We start from the raw sequence: 22,412 nt of genomic DNA on the forward strand, positions 1-22,412 counted from the left end.
AACTTTAAGCACCAGCTGTCAGAGCAGCTCACAGATCACTGCACCAGTACATAGCCCATCAGTAAATATCCCATCCAACTACCTCATCCCCATACTATTATTTTGTTTGTTGCTCCTTTGCACCCCAGTATCTCTACTTGCACATTCACCTTCTGCACATCTATCACACCAGTGCTTAATTGCTAAATTGTAATCATTTTGTCACTATGGCCTATTTATTGCCTTTATCTCACCTCATTTGCACACACTGTATATAGACTTTTTTCTATTGTGTTGACTGTATTTTTTGTTTTTTCCATTCCATGTTTAACTCTGTCACACACTGCTTTGTTTAATCTTGGTCAGGTCGCAGGTGTAAATGAGAACTTGTTCTCAATTTGCCTACCTGGCTAAATAAAGGTGAAATAACAAAAATACATAAATAAACTGCATTGTTGGTTAAGGGCTTGTAAGTAATCATTTCCCGCTAAGGTCTACACCGATTGTATTCGACACATGTGACAAATGCAATTTTAGCCACATTAATTTTATTTTTTGGGATCCTTATTATCCACCCGCACAGGTGGTGGTGGAATGCACATTCAATTGCTGCGTACACCATCATACTCTAGAAGATTCATGCAAATTGCATACGTTCGGTTTGCTGGGTAATTGCAGTCTCAAATTACATGCAGGAAAACACCCCCTCAACAATAGGGCCAATCCTTCGACCTGTATACACTACACCGCCATGTCTCATTCCATAATTCGGATTCACTGCAACGTAGCCTATCACCATGAATGTTTCCCAGGAGCAAGTTTCTTTGACCGGGCACCCTAATCTCTTTCAGCACTTTAATAGAATAGCCACCAACAAGCCGGTAGACCAGATGTACCAACGGACATTTCGCCTCGACACTGAGAAAACTTTGAGGGCTCTTTACGTCGTCGGCACAGTGTTGAAAGTGAACCTGAACAGGTATGTGTTCATGCTACCCAACCCAGAATTGCCTCTTCAGGCGGTAGTAGCTGGGTAGCCCTATTATTAAGGGCTGGTAAGCAAGTATTTCACAGTATAGTCTACACGTGACAATTTGATTACCTTTGAATTAACAGTAGCCCAGTTTGTCCCCGGTTTCCTTGTCCCGACTATCACATGAACGCGGCATAAATCCGTATTGCCGTATTTGGTTAACGAAATTGTAGGCTAGATGGCGATGCTACGATGCAATTAAAAGGTGCACTATACATAGATCGTGCCGCCATGTCCTCGTTGCCAAAAATGGTTTTAGTTCAGACATTGAAATTGTGACAAGCAAGTATACCCATACGGAAGAGTAATGTGGCCATGTGATTTAATTATAAACCATATGAACGTGAAATATTTTAAATGTGGTGTATTTTAACACATCTTACACTCCCATACAAAAAAGTACCCGTCAAGTTAACCTCATTTAAGGGTTTCTTTATTTGTACCATTTTCTACATTGTAGAATAGAAAACACATGGAATCATGTAGTAACCGAGGTGTTATATCAAAACATAGAGATTCTTCAAAGTAGCCACCCTTTGCCTTGACAGCTTTGCACACTCTTGGCATTCTCTCAACCAGCGTCAACCTGGAATGCATTTCAATTAACAGGTGTGCCTTGTTCAAAGTTAAATTGTGGAATTTCTTTCCATAATGCATTTGAGCCAATCAGTTGTGACAAGGTAGGGGTATTACGCAGAATATAATCCTATTTGGTAAAATACCAAGTCCATATTATGGCAAGAACAGCTCAAATAAGCAAATAAATTAGTCCATTACTTTAAGACATGAAGGTCAGTCAATACAGAACATGTCAATAACTTTGAAAGTTTCTTCAAGTGCAGTCACAAAAACCCATCAAGCACTATGATGAAACTGGCTCGCATGAGGATCACCACAGGAAAGACAGAGTTAACTCTGCTGCAGAGGATAAGTTCATTAGTTACCAGCCTCAGATTGCAGCCCAAATAGTCAGACAGTCCAGGTCACAACAGGTAATCCCACAGATATGGTTCTCTCTCTTCATATAGCACTTTGTTCAGGCTGATTCCTACTTTATCCCCAAGCACTCCCTGGCTTAACGAACGACATCCTTGCCTCGTTGGGGCAGGAAGTCCATATAAGGCTCGGGGTGGAGCTAGCGGGCTGCAAAATATCTCCCCTCAATAACCACTCTCCTCTCCTCTCACTGCCGTCTGCCACAATACATACAGTATATAAGCATATATGGGCATATGTTTCCACAATATATGCCAATATAAAACATACAGTATAAGTAATATACATATATTGCCATATTACTTTCCCATATGGGTAGTATAGAGAATCATTGTACCATCTAAACAGCTGTGAAATATATTTTCCATAACCAAAAATATTTTATTTTCAGCTGTTTTTGAAGCTCGTGAGCAAGCTCTACGAGTTCTTAGACTTGCTTTCAATGAGAATGACAGATCTATAGCTCATATTTCTATTTACATTTGTTCGGGACACCCAAAAAGTTACGTATTGTAGCTTTAAGATACAATCAAAGACAGTACAGTATGAATGTGGGCTAAAACTGCTTCTCCAATAGAAATCCCTGATCACATTTGTAGGTAATGTCATGGTGACTTTGGCTAGTTAAACTCATGCGTAGAAGCACGTCTTCGGGTCTAACACGTCATCGGCTCTAACGGTCGTCTTGCACCGAACTGCCCATGTGCTCATATGGGTTGTCTTGTTTTATTTATTCATTCATTTGAATTGGATTAAAAATATTTACTAATGTCATGCGTTGGTAAAAATGGTTGATTTGAGGCTAATATACAATCATCTCTGTTATTGTTTGTGGAAAAATGTATCCCATTTGTTTTATTATTCAGCTATGAGTAAAATTAAGATGGCACACAAGATTGGAATAGTTACTATAGACAATTAGTCTCATGTAAAGTGGTGGTGCCATTATTTACATTTCATTAGCCTGAGAAGTTATATCAAATGATGATGATATGTTTTCAAATGACTAATTAGGCGACATGATCAACTGATTTTGTTGTCATATATTTGGGATATTCCAACTGCATAAATAGTTGGATCATTCCCTCTATTGCACTGAAAGTACTGTTTGTGGATGGCATTTGTATTCAGCGGAGGAGTCGGACCACATGTTCTTAAGATGGAGTCTGCATTAGTGATGTCTTTATGCTAGTCAACAGACTCTTTTGTTATTCTTACAAGCTGCCAATTCATATGACACCAGTCTTGCCAATCAAGGGCAAAGATACAGTGCAACTGAATTAGAAGTGTTATGAAGAGTGTTAAGCCCAACACAAACCAACTGGGATTTGAACCTAGGTCCAGCGACTGTCAAGCCAACACGTTAACCGTTACAACCAGAGGTAAGAACCTGTTGATGAGCTTGCTAGGTGTTGAGTTAAGGTCGCTACAATATTGTGGAACTGTCGTGCCTCTGAGCTGTGGTTAGTATATCGGAGACTCCACAAGATATTATTACACAGCAGATACAGATGGTTTCATAACAATGGTGTGTGTAAAAACGAAATGCTTCCTCTCAAGGGACATTTCTATTCGATTAAAAAAAAAAAGTTTTCAACGCCAATACCGATTTTTGGAGGACAAAAAAAGCCGACACCGATTAATTGGCTGTTTTTTAAAATATTATTATTATTATTATTTTATTTTTTACATGTATTTGTAATAATGACAATTACAACTATACTGAATTAACAATTATTTTAACTTAATATAATACATCAATAAAATCAGTTTAGCCTCAAATACATAATGAAACATGTTCAATTTGGTTTAAATATTGCAAAAAAAAGTGTTGGAGAAGAAAGTAAAAGTGCAATATGTGCCATGTAAGAAAGCTAACGTTTAAGTTCCTTGCTCAGAACATGAGAACATATGAAAGTAGGTGGTTCCTTTTAACATGAGTCTTCAATATTCCCAGGTAAGATGTTTTAGGTTGTAGTTATTATAGGACTATTTCCCTCTATACCACTTGTATTTCATTAACCTTGACTATTGGATGTTCTTATTTATTTTATTTTTTATTTATTTCACCTTTATTTAACCAGGTAGGCAAGTTGAGAACAAGTTCTCATTTACAATTGCGACCTGGCCAAGATAAAGCAAAGCAGTTCGACAGATACAACGACACAGAGTTACACATGGAGTAAAACAAACATACAGTCAATAATACAGTATAAACAAGTCTATATACAATGTGAGCAAATAAGGTGAGAAGGGACTTTAGTATTGCTAGTGCAACAGTATAGCTTCCGTCCATCTCCTCGCTCCTCCTTGGGCTCAAACCAGGAACACAACAACAACAGCCACCCTCGAAGCAGTGTTTCCCATGCAGAGCAAGGGAAACAACCACTCCAAGTCTCAGAGCGAGTAACATTTGAAATGCTATTAGCGTGCACCCTGCTAACTAGCTAGCCATTTCACATCGGTTACACCAGCCTAATCTCGGGAGTTGATAGGCTTGAAGTCATAAACAGCGCAATGCTTGACACACAACGAAGAGCGGCTGGCAAAACGCACGAAAGTGCTGTTTGAATGAATGCTTACGAGCCTGCTGCTGCCTACCACCGCTCAGTCAGATACTTGTATGCTTGTATTCTCAGTCAGATTATATGCAACGCAGGACACGCTAGATAAACTAGTTATATCATCAACCATGTGTAGTTAACTAGTGATTATGAGTGATTGATTGATTGTTTTTTATAAGATAAGTTTAATGCTAGCTAGCATCTTACCTTGGCTTACTGCATTCGCGTAACAGGCAGTCTCCTCGTGGAGTGCAATGAAAGGCAGGTGGTTAGAGCGTTTGACGAGTTAACTGTACATTTGCAAGATTTGATCCCCCGAGCTGACAATGAGAAAATCTGTCGTTCTGCCCCTGAAGGAGGCAGTTAACCCACCGTTCCTAGGCCGCCATTGAAAATAAGAATGTGTTCTTAACTGACTTGCCTAGTTAAATAAAGACTAAATAAAGGTGTAAACAAATAAGTAATAATTTAAACGGGCAAATCGGTGTCCAAAAATACAGATTTCCGATTGTTATGAAAACTTGAAATCGGCCCTAATTAATCGGCCATTCCGATTAATCGGCTGACCTCTAGCATGGACCAACTCCCTGGTCCAGCCTGAAGCCCTGGACTTCAGGTATTAGGTTTTACAGCCCAAGCTTAATGTTTATAAACAGGTGTATACTTAGTATAAACACCTTGAGATGTAGTTTGATACATAGATATATATACTGTAAGTACATCCTTATTGCCAGTATTCTTGTGAAATTATACTAGTGTTGGTTGACAGTCCAGTATTTCTCCCCCTTTGGTATGTTACTCATTTTAGAGGGATGTAGACGCCATCATACCTCTACGATGACTGTAGAACTAGCACTACCACCCGTTGCCTCTGGAAATAGGAGATTATGAACTGTACTCACTGCTGATGGTCCACTGCACTTGTTCTCTTATATTCCTTTTCTTTTGTGTTGTTGACTGTACATTTGTTTGTGTGTAAGTGTTGTTTTTGTCGCACTCCTTTGCTCTATCTTGGCCAGGTCGCAGTTGTAAATGAGAACTTGTTCTCAACTGGCCTACCTGTTTAAATAAAGGTGAAATAAAAATAAATAAATTGTCTCTGTTATTGCTATAGATTTGTGCAAGCAAAGCATCAGGATGTGACGTGTAACTGTCACGTGTATTTGTTTTCCCCCTAGGAGTGCCCCTCCCAGCTCCACGTACTTCTCTGTGAAATGCAGCCCCAACGTGCAGTACAGGATTACCCCACCCCCAGCGAAGAGTGGACCAATCCCCACCCCTTTCAATGGGAATACAGTGCTTCTTCTCACCATGGACACTGCTAGCGAAGTGGAAAATGATAGCAAGGTAAAGTAGGCCACAGGCACTGCCATGAAAACTACCCTGAGACGTCAGTATGTGAAATCATATTAAAATAATCCAGAGTTGGCTATTCCCTCTTGTGACTGAACATGCTGCAGGGAAGTATTTAATTAAGACAAGTATCCACAGCTCCTCAAGAGTGGCGTGCAAACCACATGGAAATAATGCCAATATGGCCCTGTCTCAACCTGATACCAGAGAAATGTCAAACGTTGGAAAGTGAAGTGGTACACCACAGTGAAAGTCCTATTGATTTTTTAGTTAACCTTTATTTAACCAGGAAGGGCTCGTTGAGATTAAAATCTCTTTTTCAAGAGCGCGCTGGCCATGATAGGCAGCACCAAGTCATTACAAAAAAATTAGATAGACAACATGAAACTACAAGTAATCTAGTAAAAACTATTGAATTCACAAGAGTATAAAACAGAAAATTAAAAACATTGACAGGTCAGGGAATCAGCCTCTCAATCCTTCATCAGTGATTTAAAAACACCACAATCGGGACAAGTTCTTCCAGTTTAAAAGTATTTTGTAAGGTGTTCCAAGACGATGGTGCAGAGTACATAAACGCCCTTTTACCAAATTCAGTTCAGACATTTGGAACAGTTAGGAGGATAAAGTCCAGCGAACGAAGAGAGTACCCACCACATTTCTGAACAATAAAAATGCACAAATAAAAAGTTAGTAAACCCAAAATGGCTTTGTAAATAAAAGTATACCAGTGACTGAGCCTACGAGTGACTAGAGAAGGCCAGCCAACCCTGGTATACAAAGTGCAGTGGTGCATAAGGGTTTTGCAGTTTAAAATAAATCTCAAAGTGCCATGGTAAAGAGTGTCAACTGATCTCAAACACTGAGTGGAAGCATTCATATATAAAATATCCCCATAGTCTAGTAAAGGCATAAATGTAGCTGATACTAGCCTCCTTCTGGCTTCAAAAGAAAAACAGGCCTTATTCCTAAAATAAAATCCCAATTTCAGCTTAAATTTTTTTGTAAGTTGTTGAATATGCAATTTAAAAGAGGCCGTCATCAATTAAAATTCCAAGATATTTATATGAGGTTACAACCTCAATCTCCTTGACAGGTAGTAATAGGTGAAAGGTTCAGAGGGTGATAAGGGACTCCAGGGTTATGTTAAGCCAGTGCCAATTCCAAAATGGGCCGGGTGTCCAGATTCTCCACTGAAGTAATGTACTGTACATATCTGGATAGGAATATAACATTGAAGAACCCCATCAAAACACAACCACTGCTTTGGTCTAGAGATGTTATTACTTTACCTGTGACTTTGTAAATGTTCTCCTTTGTTGCAGCTATCGGTCATGTATTATGGAAAGAAGACGGAGGTGTTGGGTAAAGCTGTCGTTCACCTCACTGCTTTTGGTATGTCATGTCATGCTGATGACCGGAGAGCAAACACATATAAACGCCTCTGACCCCGTTAATACCATACCTTTTGTACTGTAAATCTGTCGGGTGTACAGTTTCGTGTTAGAGAAAATCTTCGATTGCTACATCCATTTATGGATCTTTTAAAATAATGAAATACTGTATATCCATCGATTCTTGAAGAATATAACCTCATTAGCGTAAGGTCTACTATTTGAACTGCAGATGGCCCCTTTAAGGTATATTTCATTGGTCTATTCTAGACCCAAAGCAGCTTATGAGCTTCAATGGCACAGAGGCCCTGTCTATCTTACAGAGATCTCCCTGGATGTTGATGCTGATCGAGATGGCCAGGTGGAGAGGAACAACCCCAACAAGGTTAGTTATATCTGCAGGGTTTGTCCAGGCTGGTCGCTTTCAGCACAGATGTCACTATCTCTGTCTCCTAACACAACAGGACACAGGAGACGCTCTAACATGAATAGGCATGTCAGAAGACTAGTGTTCATGCTATAATCCTGGAAGATTGTCAATGTATTCATAGGAAATTAAAACGTTGTACTTTTCCACTCAGCTGTAAATGTAATCTAACCTCTTGCAAACAAATTGGGAAAAGCTAAGTTCGCACGGAAGTGTTTGTTTGTCCCTGAATGAGATTGTTCATCTCTCTTCAGGGATCCTGGATGTGGGGGCCTAATGGCCACGGTGCCATCCTACTGGTCAACTGTGACTCAGAATACACCTCTCAGAAGAGCCTGGACAGTGAGCATGCTGAGGTCACCAGAGTCTCAGGTCTAACAACATCCAAGTCATCCTGGTCTACTGAGCTGACAGCCTTGCTGACAGTGCTGCAGGCATTGCAATAAATAAACATTTAAAGGCTGCAGGTCTCTTGTGTGGATTCATTAGAGAGGAGCAGCAGTTATGTTTGTGTTGGCTAAATACAACATTCCTGAGCTAGGAGTGTCTTGTTTGATTAGATGGATCCCTGTGTCTTGTGTGGTTGATCGGTTGACACTTGATGTGCAATAATTCCAATATTTCGATATGTCAGATCTTAAAGATATGTCCCCAATGGTGCTGCGGACCAGTGGCCCTGACAAGCTCCCAGAAGGCTACAAGCTGACCATGCACATCTCCCAGGGTGATGCAGAGTGTGTGAGGGTCTTCAGGACCAGGTCCACAACAGGCATGCACCAAACCCTGAGTGAGTCAAATAAATTATATAATGAGTCCAGTCTGTTAAGATCTTGTATGTGGTGTGTGTGGCTGTCCATGCATGTACAACAGGAGTGTCAAACACATTCCATGGAGGGCCTGTTGTTTGCTGCTTTTATTTTTTTCCTTAAAATTAAGAACTAGACAACCAGGTGAGGGGAGTTGCTAACTAATTAGTGACCTTAATTCATAATTCAAGTACAAGGCAGGAACGAAAACCCGCAGACACTCGGCCCTCTGTGGAATGAGTTGGACACGTGATGTACAATTACAGTTTTATGGCTGAATATTATATTAATCGGAGGTTACAGGTTAAAGAAAGTGTGCTTTATCATTGTACCCCAATTTGCTAAACGTTACTTAAGACAATTAAGACAAAATCAAGATGTCAATATTCTTGCAATGTTTTTTGTATAAACATTTTTAAATGACAGATTAATTGGAGCAAATTCGGAATTTGCGATCGAGTTCAGGTCCAACCTATTTTTCTTTGTTGATCCCTCTGTCTCTGAAAGAGACACATACATGTTGGAACCACACTGGGTGCCTGTGTAGCAGGTGTTGTGGGAGGTTAAGTGCCTTGCTCATAGGCTCAACAGTATCTAGGATTGATACCAGCAACCCTCTGGTTGTCAGCTCACATCCCTGTCAGACCCAGGATTCAAACTTACGGTTGCTGCTTCGCCTCTCTAACCGCTAGGCTACATGCCGCCCTGTGATTAACTTGATAGCATTTGTAAAGATCACTATGCCATATCCTGGTTGCTAATATTCTAATAGTTAATTTCAGTTTATGTGGCAAAACAAGTAATAATAATAATAATATATGCCATTTAGCAGACGCTTTTATCCAAAGCGACTTACAGTCATGTGTGCATACATTCTACGTAAGTATAGTGTAGAGAATCCTTGTACCATCTAAACAACTGGGAAATATATTTTCCATAACCAAAAATATTGTTGTTTCAGCTGTTGGAAGCTGGTGTACAAAACTGAAAGAAAAAGATGCAAAAACTAAACTTTAAAACGTGAAGCATAGAAATAGTGCACATAGACCTGATCTACCGCTTATTAGACTTGCTTTTAATGAGAATGACAGATCTTTAACTCACATTTCTATGTTCATTTTGTCAGTTCATACAAAGTGTTACATATTGCAGCTTTATGCCAGCCCTATTATTTACATTTAAAACATTATTTACTGCAGCAGAAAACCTGTTTTACAAGAGCTTTGTGAAGGACTACCCACTAGTGGTGGGAGGTGAGGATCTGTCCAAGGAAGTACCTTGCCTCTGGGGAAATTCTGAGATGAACTTTTACGTTGAAGGCCTGAGGTTCCCTGACAAAGACTTTGATGGCCTAATCAGCATCAACCTCAGCATGCTGGAGCCGAGCTCTCAGGTACGGTGTAATTTAACACTTTTATTGTTTGTTTGTTAGGTGTGCTTGCTGAAAGCAAAGCACAACATTAGAAACTGTTCATACTTCTTATCTAATGGCCATAGTCTCGAATGGGAAAAATTCAGGTCATAACTAGTCTTTACCGTTTAACCTAGGAACACCATTCAAACTTTAAAAGGTGCAGACCGATCTGGAATAGTGTGCTTGTATACAGCTTTTTGACACAATTTATGCTTTTGAACTATAACCATTTTATATGTACTTATAAGCTCCATAGGCTTGAATAGGAAGTATTTGGATTTGCCTCTGCTCTTTAACCGTTAAAGCTACAAACACAACCCCAATGTTAGCATGGGTAGACTGACTGAACTTAGATTTCTTGAACACAACTTTTTGCTACCATTCTTACTTCATAAACTAAAATGCTTGTTGTAACTCTATTAATTTAAATGGCGGAATGCAGGCTTCAATATTCTAAACTGAAATCACTGCCACAAAACTCTCAGAATATTCAAACTAAAATATTTTGAGAGCTTAAAACCACTTGCTGTGTGATGATATAGTACTTAGCCTAGCCAACTATATTAGCTCACTATAACCTACTATAATAATTCCACACTTACAAACCACCCCAAAATAGGTCACTATAACTAACACAGCCTATTACTACTGCCATCACTACCACTATTACTACCATTTCACAACCATAAATACTTTGATGAGCAAGCACACCACATTTACTTCAATAAATGTAATTTTCTAGTTTAAAACTTCCAAGGTTATATATCTCTATCCTGGACTCTCTTGTTTTTTTCTTCTTTTGCCAGGGCTTTCCTGAGACGCCCATCTTTACAGACAGGGTGGTGTTCCGAGTGGCTCCCTGGATCATGACACCCAACACACTCAACCCTGTAGAGGTTTTTGTCTGCAGGTGAGAGGCAATGATGATGATGATGAAGAAATGTATAATGATGGCATTGATGTTGATGGAAATAATGATGCCAGCTGTAAACGTACTGAGACAAGTGTTTTTGTACATTGGTAACCCAGCACAACTGATAATGACCAGTTCTTAAAGAGAATGAGGAGGCTGGTGGAGAAAAGTGGGTGCAAACTGAAGATTTGCCCTGAGGATATGAACAGAGGAGACCGTTGGATGCAGGTACTGTAAGCCGTGTGATTCAGCTTGTAATCTTTCAAGCCGTTTTGTGCTTGAAATCTTCGTCATTTGAACACTTTACAATTCCAACCTGTTTTCAATCAAAACGACATTTCTTCCATATGTCTGCTAACCTTTGTCAATTTAAATTCTAGATACCCTCTTCTTTAAATGAAAGACATCAGAACAAAGACCAGTGTCTTGTTTCTAACTGCTCTAGAAAATGTATAAAAATGTAATGGAGCTTTCTCTCTCAGGATGAGATTGAGTTTGGCTACATTGATTCTCCTCACCAACGTTTCCCTGTTGTTCTGGACTCCCCCCGAGACGGAGCACTACAGGACTTCCCTTATGATGTGCTACTGGTAAGAAAAGGCATTCACAACACCTAGAGTTAAAATGTTCTTATCTCTGAAATGTGAGCGGTGTGGTGGACCTGTGTCTTAACCGCTCTCTACCTGGTGCCCTCAGGGCCAAGACTTTGGATATGTGACTAGGACAGCATATGGCAAAGAAGTGAGCAGCCTGGACTCGTTTGGTAACCTGGAGGTTAGCCCTCCAGTCACTGTAAATGGAAAGAACTACCCTCTGGGTAGGATCATCATTGGAGTGGCCTTCCCTACGTGAGTGTAACATAATACACTTTTCAAACCAAGACATTTTCCCGCCAACTTTAGCATCCTACCAACTTTAGCATCCTACCAACTTTAGCATCATACCAACTTTAGCATCCTACCAACTTTAGCATCCTACCAACTTTTTGCATACTTTTATTTATATATGAAAGGTATTGCCGGTGACAAAGCCTCTACTTTTATTTATATATGAAAGGTATTGCCGGTGACAAAGCCTCTACTTTTATTTATATATGAAAGGTATTGGCGGTGACAAAGCCTCTACTTTTATTTCCGCCAAATGACCTAGCCATGATTGTGGTAAAGTTCTGCCTATGTCTTAGCTTTAAATGTACTAAGGCATGTCACTTCACCCATCTCTATGCATAGCTCACCACATGTCCTGTTTTCTTAACCACCACTGGATGGATTCATAAAGAATTACTGTGGGAATAAATATTCCTAAATCATGAAAATTCAGGGATAAAATACGCTAATGCAATTGAAGACATCAAATTGTTGGTTACTGAAACTCCCAAAGTAATCCAATTGTTATAATAGGCCTACATTTGAAGCAAAAGCCTACTTGCATGTGGTCAACTATTTCAGTACCGCAGATGTTGTGAAAATAGGATCCTGAGGCTCTCATGCTTTTGAAAAACGAGATTGCTAATATTTTCTATCAGTATAATATGAAGATGGCCTACTTTCAATGTAAGACCCTACGCCTGCTCTCTAACAAAGTGGAATGAGGGTAGGACAGATGAAGCACGGCTTAAAAAGCACTGGCTTGCCTTGGGCTCTGTTTCAAAATATCTTGTTTTATTTATTTTTATGACAGCAGTTCCACATGTTGCCTTGAAGCAAGTTGTGTGGGAAAAATGTTATTTGTATTTTATTGTGTTGTATTTCATTATATTCTTAGCTTACTATACAATAGCCTATGTGTGATGACTGTGATTAGGGTAGCCTAAGAGTGTCTTGTCTGTTTTAATTAACAAAATAAATATTGATTTCATGCATGGCGTAGCCATGTAGTATATAGGCTACACAGACCAGTATAACATAATTAAACTCTAAATTTGCCATTCTATTCTTTTGAAACTACATTTTATTACTTGTGTTTCTTATGACCTAAGATTAATTAATAATGGATTTCATTGTAATGGTGAGTATGTGGAACATTCAAATAAGTCTGTGGCCAGTGGTGATAAGGCTGTTTGACTTTTCAGGGCTACTAAGGGCCGCAACATGACTAAAGTAGTGCAAGACTTCCTGTGGGCCCAGAAAGTCCAGGAGCCCATTGCGTTGTTCTCTGATTGGCTCCTGGTTGGGCATGTGGATGAATTCATGACCTTCGTCCCAGCTCCGGACAAAAAGGTACAAATCTTCTCAAGGAAAACATTTTTTTTTCACTCTAGTAAATTCTAGTAAAATGACATTGCTCTGTAATTTAGAGTAGAAATTAGTGAGATCCTTTGAGCACCAGAATTGTTCATCCCATCTATTTGCACTTGGACATGACACAGACTTTGGTTGCCCTGTGGTTATGTGATAGTGTACAGCTCTCAGGCTGTCAAAGGAAGGGCACTGCCAATGTTGTCTTTGTCTCCCGTTTCTTTGCAGGGATTCCGGCTTCTGCTCGCCAGCCCTGATGCAAGTTACAAACTATTCAGGGGCTTACAGAATGGCGGGCATGGACAAGCCAAAATGTTTGATGGTAGGCCTTCCGTTAGGGCGGGTATTCCCAAACTGGGGTACGTACGCGCAATGCCGTCGGGGGTACGCCGACATTTTCAAACAGTCCATTTAGATTTTCCAACAGGGCTAAACATTTGGGTGAGGTTTTTTTCTCACTTGAGTAGCCTCATTTCACTGCCAAAAATAAAATTAAACCATCTAGTGTTCAGAGAAATAACACCACAATTTCAAATACAGGTAGCCTAGTCAAATAATTAACATCCAATCACATTAACCATTACTCTCTTGCGGGAATTCCACTAACGGTCTGTATGTAGCCAAACATAGCTGCTGCTCATTCCGTTTGCTCATAAATTGATAAATGGTTAAAAAAAGTAAGGCCTGTGTCCATAGAGACACATACCAGCTCTACTGGTAGTACTGCTACTACGAGCAGTACTGCTACTACAAGCAGTACTGCTACTACGAGCAGTACGGCTACTACAAGCACCTGTCGACGACACAAGTTGCTCTGCTTCCACGAGCACATCCAATGCTATCATCAGTAATTCAACATTTGTTGTTAGCCCAGCTAGCATGGACACTAATAGTTGTGAATCTGATGTAGCCGAAGAGCTACTGCCCCCTTACCCAGGAAAGCACCGAACAACAGACCGGGACGTTGGACCAACGAAGAGGCGCAAATATGATGATCACTACATTGATTTGGGGTTCACTTATATTGGGAGTAGTGCATTTCCTCAGCCACAGTGTGTTTGTTATATGTGCAGAAGTACTATCTCACAAACCTTCACTCTTGCGCAGACATTTAGAAACAAAACATGCCATTTTGAAATATAAGCAACAGGAGTTTTTTGAGCAAGAATTAAGATGACTTTCGAGTAGTAAGACATGTATAAAAGCAACAGATACCATTAATAAGAAGGAGCCAGAAGCGTCTTATATGGTGAGCTACCGAGTGGCTAGGACAGGCAAACCTGTTCTGAATCTAGGATTACAGGGACTCTCCGCATCTATATTCAATGTGCAGGACAAAATTGAGGTTCTGATTAAGAAGTTGTAGCTCTTCTGTCTGCATTAACAAGGACAACACAAATGTCTTTCCATCGCTGTATGATGTTTTGTGTGCAAATGAACTCAGGCTTACGGACAAGGTGCGCAATTACTCAGGTACATTCCCAAAACGGATGACACTAACAACTGGATTCGTTATCCCTTTCATCCCCTGCCTCCAGTCCAATTACCGATATCTGAACAAGAAAGTCTCATCAAAATTGCAACAAGCGGTTCTGTGAAAATGTTATTTAATCAGAAGCTACTGACAGATTTCTGGATTGGGCTGCGCTCAATCCAGTAGAGTCTTCTGCCTTGGCAAATCGTGCTGTTAAGAAACTGATGCCCTTTGCAGCCACCTACCTATGGGAGCCCTCACTAGCATTAAAACTAAATACAGGCACAGACTGTGTGGATAATGATTGAAGTCTGAGACTCTCCAATACAACCCAACATTGCAGATTATATGTATCCTTTCAAGCACACCCATCTCATTAACATTTGGTGAGTTATTCACATTTTTCGATGAACAAATAAGGTTTTATAAATAAGATGTCTAAATAAAGAGCAAAATGATTGATTATTATATTATTATTTGTGCCCTGTTCCTATAAGAGCTCTTTGTCACTTCCCACAAGCCGGGTTGTGACAAACGCACTCATTCTTATGTTTAATAAATGTATCGTATAGTGTGTGTGGCAGGCTTACAATGATGGCAAAAAACAATATTTGAGAGTGCGCTGACCCTGGTGCTAGAGGGAGTACACAGTTGGATGTTGAATGTTTGAAGGGGTATGGGACTATAAAAAGTTTGGGAACCACTGTGTTAGGGGACTCATTTCAGCGTGTCTGTGTGTGTTTCACTGTATTAATAATTGTATTTGTCACTCATCAACACCAACATGAGCTTTTCCATCCCACAGGTCTTGGAGCAGAAGAGATTACAGTAGATGAGATTTTGAGTGACGAGAAACTCAAGGCAGAAAACAACTATGTCCAGGTGAGGCCAGAATGACTAGTTACTCAGAAGCAAGCAGAGCTTTGCATGGCTTGGTATAATAACCATGCTGCCACCCTACAGAGCTGTATAGACTGGAACAGGGATGTCCTGAAGAGGGAGCTGGGTCTAGACGACGATGACATCATTGACCTGCCCATCCTTTTCCATGTGATGGAGAACAGGGCAGTGGCCTACTACCCAGACATGGTGAGAATACATTGGTTCTACACTAGAACACCTCATGCTGACCCTTAACCTAGACCCAAAGTACTTCTTACTTTATTTTTTGGGACCTATTATTCTTACAGAATGGCAAACCTCTCAAAAATGCTGCCAAATCAGCTTTGTAGTTCTTTTGATGATTTTCTACATGTGATTAAGGAGTATGTTCAAGTCATCTACTAGCAAAGAGGCAGTTCCTAAATGAGGCATATGTCTCTACCTCCAGGTAAACATGATTGTGTTGGGAAAGAACCTGGGCATCCCTAAGCCATTTGGGCCCAAGGTGGATGGCCGCTGTGCCCTGGAGGCAGAGATGACCTCCCTCATGGGGGGCCTGGGACTCAGCTGCACATACATTGATGACTTTGCCTCCTACCACAAACTGCTGGGAGAGGTTCACTGTGGCTCCAACGTCCGCAGGGAACCGTTCTCCTTCAAGTGGTGGAACCTGGAGATGTGAAGGATTTGGGGGGAAGGAACGGTTGTAGTTAGAAAGAGGGAATCATGCTTGAAATAAACAGCAGTAACAATCACCAGCAGCAGTTGCCTTCAAACAACCACAGTATTCCTCCAATGGTATTACACCTTTGTCTTTATTAACATATTTGGCTTAATTTACAAAAGGGTGAAAAGCAATATTTACAAACAAGACTTTGGAACTTGAACAAGGGCTTAAGCGGACTGTCAACGAGAAGAGCAATACAATCACCTGAATCAAGCACATTGCAAATTAGATCTGTTGTTTGAATTGGCTGGGGGCTCAATCCAAATGTCTTGCATGTACAAACAGAACAACAGGACCACAGAGAAATGTGCAAATATAATCTGGAGCCACCGGAGGGTGTAATCCAACTACTGGTAATTCAAGCATTTTACAAAGACCAGTGAGACCTTTGTGATAAAGTTTTTAAAAATATATTTTGAGTTTGTGTGCAATACACACTGACTCCAAAGGCTCTGTTAACATGATGAAACTTTATCATCTTTCCAATGACTTTCCAATTAATAGTATTTTGTTTCATCGTAATCTTCAGAATGGTGTTTTTATGATTAAATGCAAGACTAACTGTATTTTGGTGTAGGGTTACTTAGACAGGGATCCTTAAGATTCAACTGAAAGATTTCAAAAAGATTGTATGAAAAGTGAATGTACTAATGTCACAACAGAGAAAGCACAACTAAATTCCACATTGGCTCTTAATTTTATTGAAATAAAAAGTAATGAAAACCATGCCTTCATATCAGTTATTTTCATCACATACATCAGAGGGAAAATGTCTAGATGTTTCACAAGACCCAGGTTCCATTCATAGAGAGCAGATATGTACAAATTCATAGACATCTGTTTAGTTTTACATTCAAACCAGTTGGTGATAGATTCCAGTTGGCAAAGTCCACCGTTGGATAGATTCCTTATATGAAGGGGGTTACCCTCCTACAAAGCAGCTTAACACAATCTTCAAAAAGGCAACATTAAGACTTGTCACAGTGTAATTCTTTTTAGAAATAAGTCTGATTTTCAAACTATCAGCAATCTGAAAACGTAGTGCCAGTTTCCACATCTACACAATGTAGCCCCATCTTTCTCAATCAAAACCTATATGAAACTGATAAAGTGATTGTATATCTGCATTGTGCACTGAATTTGGAGAAGTTGACTGGTTTGGAGTAACACATCACAGGAACAGTCCAGGGACAACACCTATTTCGAGCATGGTATCAGTTGACTGGGGGTTGCAAGCAGATTTACACCATGCACAGTTGTATACACATCCAAACACATACTTTATTCCAAACCACAAGCTTGATTTAAAGAAAAGCTGAAGACTATAGTCACTGGACAGTAGCTTGACTTTGGAGGCTGTCTGCTTTGGTTAGGTCACCTTGGTGGAATGTCTGTGCGGTATTATCAGTATGGAACAGGGATGAAGACTGATGAGTCATTTCGTTTGGACACTGGACCTTATCCAGTAATTCAATACTTCATGTTTTTTGCTCAGCTTAAATGGCATGAAATAGGATGAGCATAATTGTTGAGTCAGTAAAAGATTTTCCATTTTCCAACATCAACTGTGATTGTACAGTTTGTCAGGGGAAGTAGTGAAATTGAAACCAGCAGCAGCATGATGACAAAAGTACCTTCTATTAAAAACATGTAACATTTACTAAAAGTTTCTAGTCAACACCCACCATTACACTCATAATTGAAACACAAGGATTGATGTGACAAAAAAGGATCCAGGACACCAAGAGTAACACATGTACAGTATCATGGTGCAATGTGAGGTTGATGGGTGCAATAATGTAATTTCTTCCCACAATGGCAACAGGACAACACCCTTATATCCTCCTCATGCAGTCCTCCTTAGCCTAACAGAATGTCCTGTTGTACCTCACACATGGTCAACGGATCTCCTGCAAAACCAATCTATTGAATGCATGAGATCCACCCCTGCTTCGACCTTCGAAACAATCAACAATGCCATTGAGAAGACAAGGGAGAGTATACAATGAGAAACCACATGAACAGATGCAGGCTAAGCGAGCCAACAGACGACAGCCAGAGGCGATGCTGTGTGAGTGGCATTCCTTTTGGGTGGGGTGCGGGACACTTCTCTCCTTCACCCCTCTAGGCATGCTGGGAGTCAGCCACATGGAGTTGGAATGAGCGAGGGCTGTAAGTGCATGTCCATGGACCTGGCTGTACAGACTAGACCGGCCTACACCAGGTCTGCCTGTCCCAGCAACTAGCTCTGATCCTCCTCTGCGTCTGTGGTGGAAAACACGTGTGCTTGCTTCATCTCCTGCAGGGGGTGCCTCTTATGGGAATGCTGTGAGAGGAGAGAGAGACTGGGGTCAGACCCTATCTGGTCATCACACATACCCATGTCAGTTTTTGGATTGGTTAACACATGGTTAGTTACATCTACTGACTTGGAAAACTCCAGGTACCTGCTAATGGACACCCATGTAGTGATCAATGGGGAGAGGCTAACAATTCTGGACACAGACAGACACAGAAAGAGAATGACAAGGTTAACAAAGACCACAATTACTGAACAACAATGAAGGGTAAGTTTATACATTTATAAGCCCATTTATTAACACCAATATATACCTGTATGTCAGTGGAGGCTCCTGAGGGGAGGACGGCTCATAATTATGGCCTGAAAGGACTGAATGGAATGGCATCAAACCATGTGTTTGGGTTTGATACCATTTCACTTTTTCCACTCCAGCCATTACCACAAACCCAATTAAAGTGCCACCAACCTCCTGTGCTGTATGTTAGCAGAATGAAATCTGTATTTGATTGTATTCCATTGTACACATCTAGTACAGTGAACGAGCGTAGATGTTACAGTGGATCTGATTATTAAAATAGTATAACCAATCCTACCGATGATGACTTATCCTGTGACCTCTCCGTCTTGTCTCGGCTCTCTGCCCTTTTGAGCTCTACCCTTTTGCCCCCCTCAGTCTGATGGGGCAGTGCAGGTGCTGTCAGGGAGGGGCAGACGATGGGCCATCATGACAAACTAAACTTTTGAAGCCTTATGGCAGTATTGAAAACACTATTAAAAAGCTCACCTGGAGAGCTGACCTGGCTGGTTGCACTAGTATTGCTCATACTATCCTCTACCCAGGAGACATACCCAAATGAGTCCTTCTTGTGTGGTGTTCCAGAAGAGCATAGACTCTCCTGCAACAAACAAAAACACGAGCAAATGTCAGTCAGGATCTTTTTCGAGTGTGTGTCACAATTATATAGACATGAACCTCTATGTTACGGTGTGTTGTATGTTAGTGAGTGAGGGTGGGAAAACAGTGGCACCTACCAGTCCAGTGTTGTATCCCTCGATGCACACATTATCGTGTTCCTCCACCACACTGGCAAAGCTGCTAGCATTGGATGAGGAGCGGGACAGGTCCTGGGCCTCAGGGATGTATGGAGCCCTGCAACAGATGGTGGAACTATACACCTTGGTCACTCTGGGGTGACAGGTAGCCTACCGGTTAAGCACGTTGGGCCAGTAACTGAAAAGTCGCTGGTTTAAATCCACGAGCCGACAAGGTAAAAAAAAAATCTGTCGATGTGCCCTTGACCAAAGCACTTAACCCAAATTGTTCCTGAATAAGAGAGTCTGCTTAAATGACTAAAATGTAAATTACCACTCTAATACTCATCGCAAAAAGTACAAACGAAACAAGCCTACATTTTTTATGAGTGATAATTCCCTTTTTTTCCCTTTCTAGTTGTTTCTTATCAAGCTAAATTATCTATCGTCATTGTCATATAATTTTTTTTTAAAACCTAAAACAGGCTAAATACAAATAAATTATATTATTTCAAGATATTTGACCTTAATCATCATATGAAGGTAAATTATCTTGAAAAATATCTTGAAAGATTATAAATTATTTTTTGCAGTGCACACACACACACATTCTTCAGCCTGGGTTCAACTGAGCCCTTTTGAGTGCGGTCTATTCACCTGGTCCTTGTGGTGGGCATCTCTGGTGAGCTCTGATTGGATGAGTTCTCTGATTTGGGGTCCTGGGAGATGTGTCCACTGTCTGGGGTCCTCTGTGTGCTGGGGGACACTTCCCGACTGAGGGAGATAGAGAGAGAGATCAGAGTGTGCAGTCACAGCAGCAAGATTTGTGATATGTTGCAACAAGAAAAGGGCAACCAGTGAAGATCAAATACCATTGTAAATACAACCATATTTATGTGTATTTATTTTCCCATTTGTACTTGAACCATTTGCACATCGTTACAACACTGTGTATATACACTGCTCAAAAAAATAAAGGGAACACTAAAATAACACATCCTAGATCTGAATGAATGAAATATTCTTATTAAATACTTTTTTCTTTACATAATTGAATGTGCTGACAACAAAATCACACAAAAATTATCAATGGAAATCAAATTTATCAACCTATGGAGGTCTGGATTTGGAGTCACACTCAAAATGAAAGTGGAAAACCACACTACAGGCTGATCCAACTTTGATGTAATGTCCTTAAAACAAGTCAAAATGAGGCTCAGTAGTGTGTGTGGCCTCCACATGCCTGTATGACCTCCCTACAACGCCTGGGCATGCTCCTGATGAGATGGCGGATGGTCTCCTGAGGGATCTCCTCCCAGACCTGGACTAAAGCATCCGCCAACTCCTGGACAGTCTGTGGTGCAACGTGGCGTTGGTGGATGGGAGCGAGACATGATGTCCCATATGTGCTCAATTGGATTCAGGTCTGAGGAACGGGCGGGCCAGTCCATAGCATCAATGCCTTCCTCTTGCAGGAACTGCTGACACACTCCAGCCACATGAGGTCTAGCATTGTCTTGCATTAGGAGGAACCCAGGGCCAACCGCACCAGCATATGGTCTCACAAGGGGTCTAAGGATCTCATCTCGGGAACCTAATGGCAGTCAGGCTACCTCTGGCGAGCACATGGAGGGCTGTGCGGCCCCCCAAAGAAATGCCACCCCACACCATGACTGACCCACCGCCAAAACGGTCATGCTGGAGGATGTTGCAGGCAGCAGAACGTTCTCCACGGCGTCTCCAGACTGTCATGTCTGTCACAGATGTCAGGATTTGGCCAGGGTTGTTCCGGTTTTTGGTCACTAGATGCCCCCATTGTGCTTTTTGACCTTTTGTTTTCCCTTGATCCCCATTATTATTTGCACCTGTGCCTCGTTTCCCCTGATTGTATTTAAACCCTTAGTTTTCCTCAGTTATTTGCTCTGTGTTTGTATGTTAGCACCCAGCCCTAGTATTCTGTGAACTATTGTTGATCCCAGTGGACTCTCTTGTGGAATTCTGTTTTTTGTTCTTGTTTATTTATTTTTGAGTATCTTGTGAGGCTTTTTATGCTATACCTTCCACCTTGTGGATTTACCTTTTTTTGTCTTGGAGGATTACCTTTGTTCTTGTGGAATTCCTTTTGAGGTTGTGGAGTTACATGTTTTCCTGAAGGACTTCACTTTTTACTTCATTAAATACACCGTCTCAAGTACTGCTGTGTCTGCCTCATCTTCTGGGTTCTGCCGACTATTCGTGGCTCAGTTGGTTAAGTGACTGTTTCTCACTCCGGAGACCCGGGTTCGTAACCGGGTCCTGACAACAGGTGCTCAGCGTGAACCTGCTTTGAAGAGCACAAGGCGCCAGTGGCGAATTTGTCAATCTTGGTGTTCTCTGGAGTCTGTTTCTGACCATTTGAGCAGACACATGCACATTTGTGGCCTGCTGGAGGTCATTTTGCAGGGCTCTGGCAGTGCTCCTCCTGCTCCTCCTTGCACAAAGGCGGAGATAGCGGTCCTGCTGCTGGGTTGTTGCCCTCCTACGGCCTTCTCCACGTCTCCTGATGTATTGGCCTGTCTCCTGGTAGCGCCTCCATGCTCTGGACACTACGCTGACAGACACAGCAAACCTTCTTGCCACAGCTCGCATTGATGTGCCATCCTGGATGAGCTGCACTCCCTGAGCCACTTGTGTGGGTTGTAGACTCCGTCTCATGCTACCACTAGAGTGAAAGCACCGCCAGCATTCAAAAGTGACCAAAACATCAGCCAGGAAGCATAGGAACTGAGAAGTGGTCTGGTCACCACCTGCAGAACCACTCCTTTATTGGGGGTGTCTTGCTAATTGCCTATAATTTCCACCTGTTGTCTATTCCATTTGCACAACAGCATGTGAAATTT

The 22,412-nt window shown here is 41.1% G+C and overlaps 2 protein-coding genes across 9 annotated transcripts in view; one reads left to right on the forward strand and one right to left on the reverse strand.

Annotated features, from left to right (window-relative positions):
• The first annotated feature begins 699 nt into the window (after positions 1–699).
• LOC124031404 (protein-arginine deiminase type-2-like) lies at positions 700–16,927 on the forward strand. Of its 3 annotated transcripts, none has more exons than XM_046342608.1 (16): positions 700–958; positions 5,751–5,919; positions 7,251–7,320; positions 7,643–7,704; positions 8,001–8,118; positions 8,381–8,533; positions 9,752–9,945; positions 10,773–10,876; positions 10,996–11,107; positions 11,362–11,469; positions 11,576–11,727; positions 12,951–13,098; positions 13,345–13,438; positions 15,396–15,472; positions 15,554–15,679; positions 15,921–16,927. In XM_046342608.1, the coding sequence occupies exons 1-16, from the start codon at positions 777–779 to the stop codon at positions 16,152–16,154; spliced, it is 2,103 nt and encodes a 700-aa protein (XP_046198564.1). In that variant the 5' UTR covers positions 700–776; the 3' UTR covers positions 16,155–16,927. The 3 variants fall into 3 exon arrangements, with proteins under 3 accessions (XP_046198564.1, XP_046198565.1, XP_046198566.1); XM_046342609.1 differs by having other exon boundaries at positions 9,755–9,945; XM_046342610.1 differs by having other exon boundaries at positions 9,872–9,945.
• Positions 16,269–22,412, reverse strand: part of LOC124031403 (rap1 GTPase-activating protein 1-like) — a 174,626-nt gene continuing 168,482 nt past the window's right edge. For 3 of the 6 annotated variants that reach the window (XM_046342607.1, XM_046342606.1, XM_046342603.1), the window contains 5 exons: positions 20,191–20,307; positions 19,534–19,669; positions 19,286–19,397; positions 19,095–19,195; positions 16,269–18,525 (listed from right to left, as the gene is read on the reverse strand). In XM_046342607.1, coding sequence (XP_046198563.1) covers positions 18,442–18,525; positions 19,095–19,195; positions 19,286–19,397; positions 19,534–19,669; positions 20,191–20,307 — 550 coding nt within the window. In that variant the 3' untranslated portion in view covers positions 16,269–18,441. Of the gene's footprint in view, positions 18,526–18,628; positions 18,695–19,094; positions 19,196–19,285; positions 19,398–19,533; positions 19,670–20,190; positions 20,308–22,412 lie in introns of all 6 variants that reach the window. The other 3 variants (XR_006838122.1, XM_046342605.1, XM_046342604.1) reach the window with 3 other exon arrangements.

Source organism: Oncorhynchus gorbuscha, linkage group LG03 (assembly GCF_021184085.1).
Source record: "Oncorhynchus gorbuscha isolate QuinsamMale2020 ecotype Even-year linkage group LG03, OgorEven_v1.0, whole genome shotgun sequence".
Lineage (NCBI taxonomy): Eukaryota > Metazoa > Chordata > Actinopteri > Salmoniformes > Salmonidae > Oncorhynchus > Oncorhynchus gorbuscha.

Coding starts and splice junctions, on each gene's coding strand:
- LOC124031404 (XM_046342608.1), top strand. CDS start 777: ATGAATGTTTCCCAGGAGCAAGTTTCTTTGACCGGGCACCCTAATCTC. Junction 959..5,750: donor TTGAAAGTGAACCTGAACAG/GTATGTGTTCAT, acceptor TTTTCCCCCTAG/GAGTGCCCCTCCCAGCTCCA. Junction 11,728..12,950: donor ATTGGAGTGGCCTTCCCTAC/GTGAGTGTAACA, acceptor TTGACTTTTCAG/GGCTACTAAGGGCCGCAACA.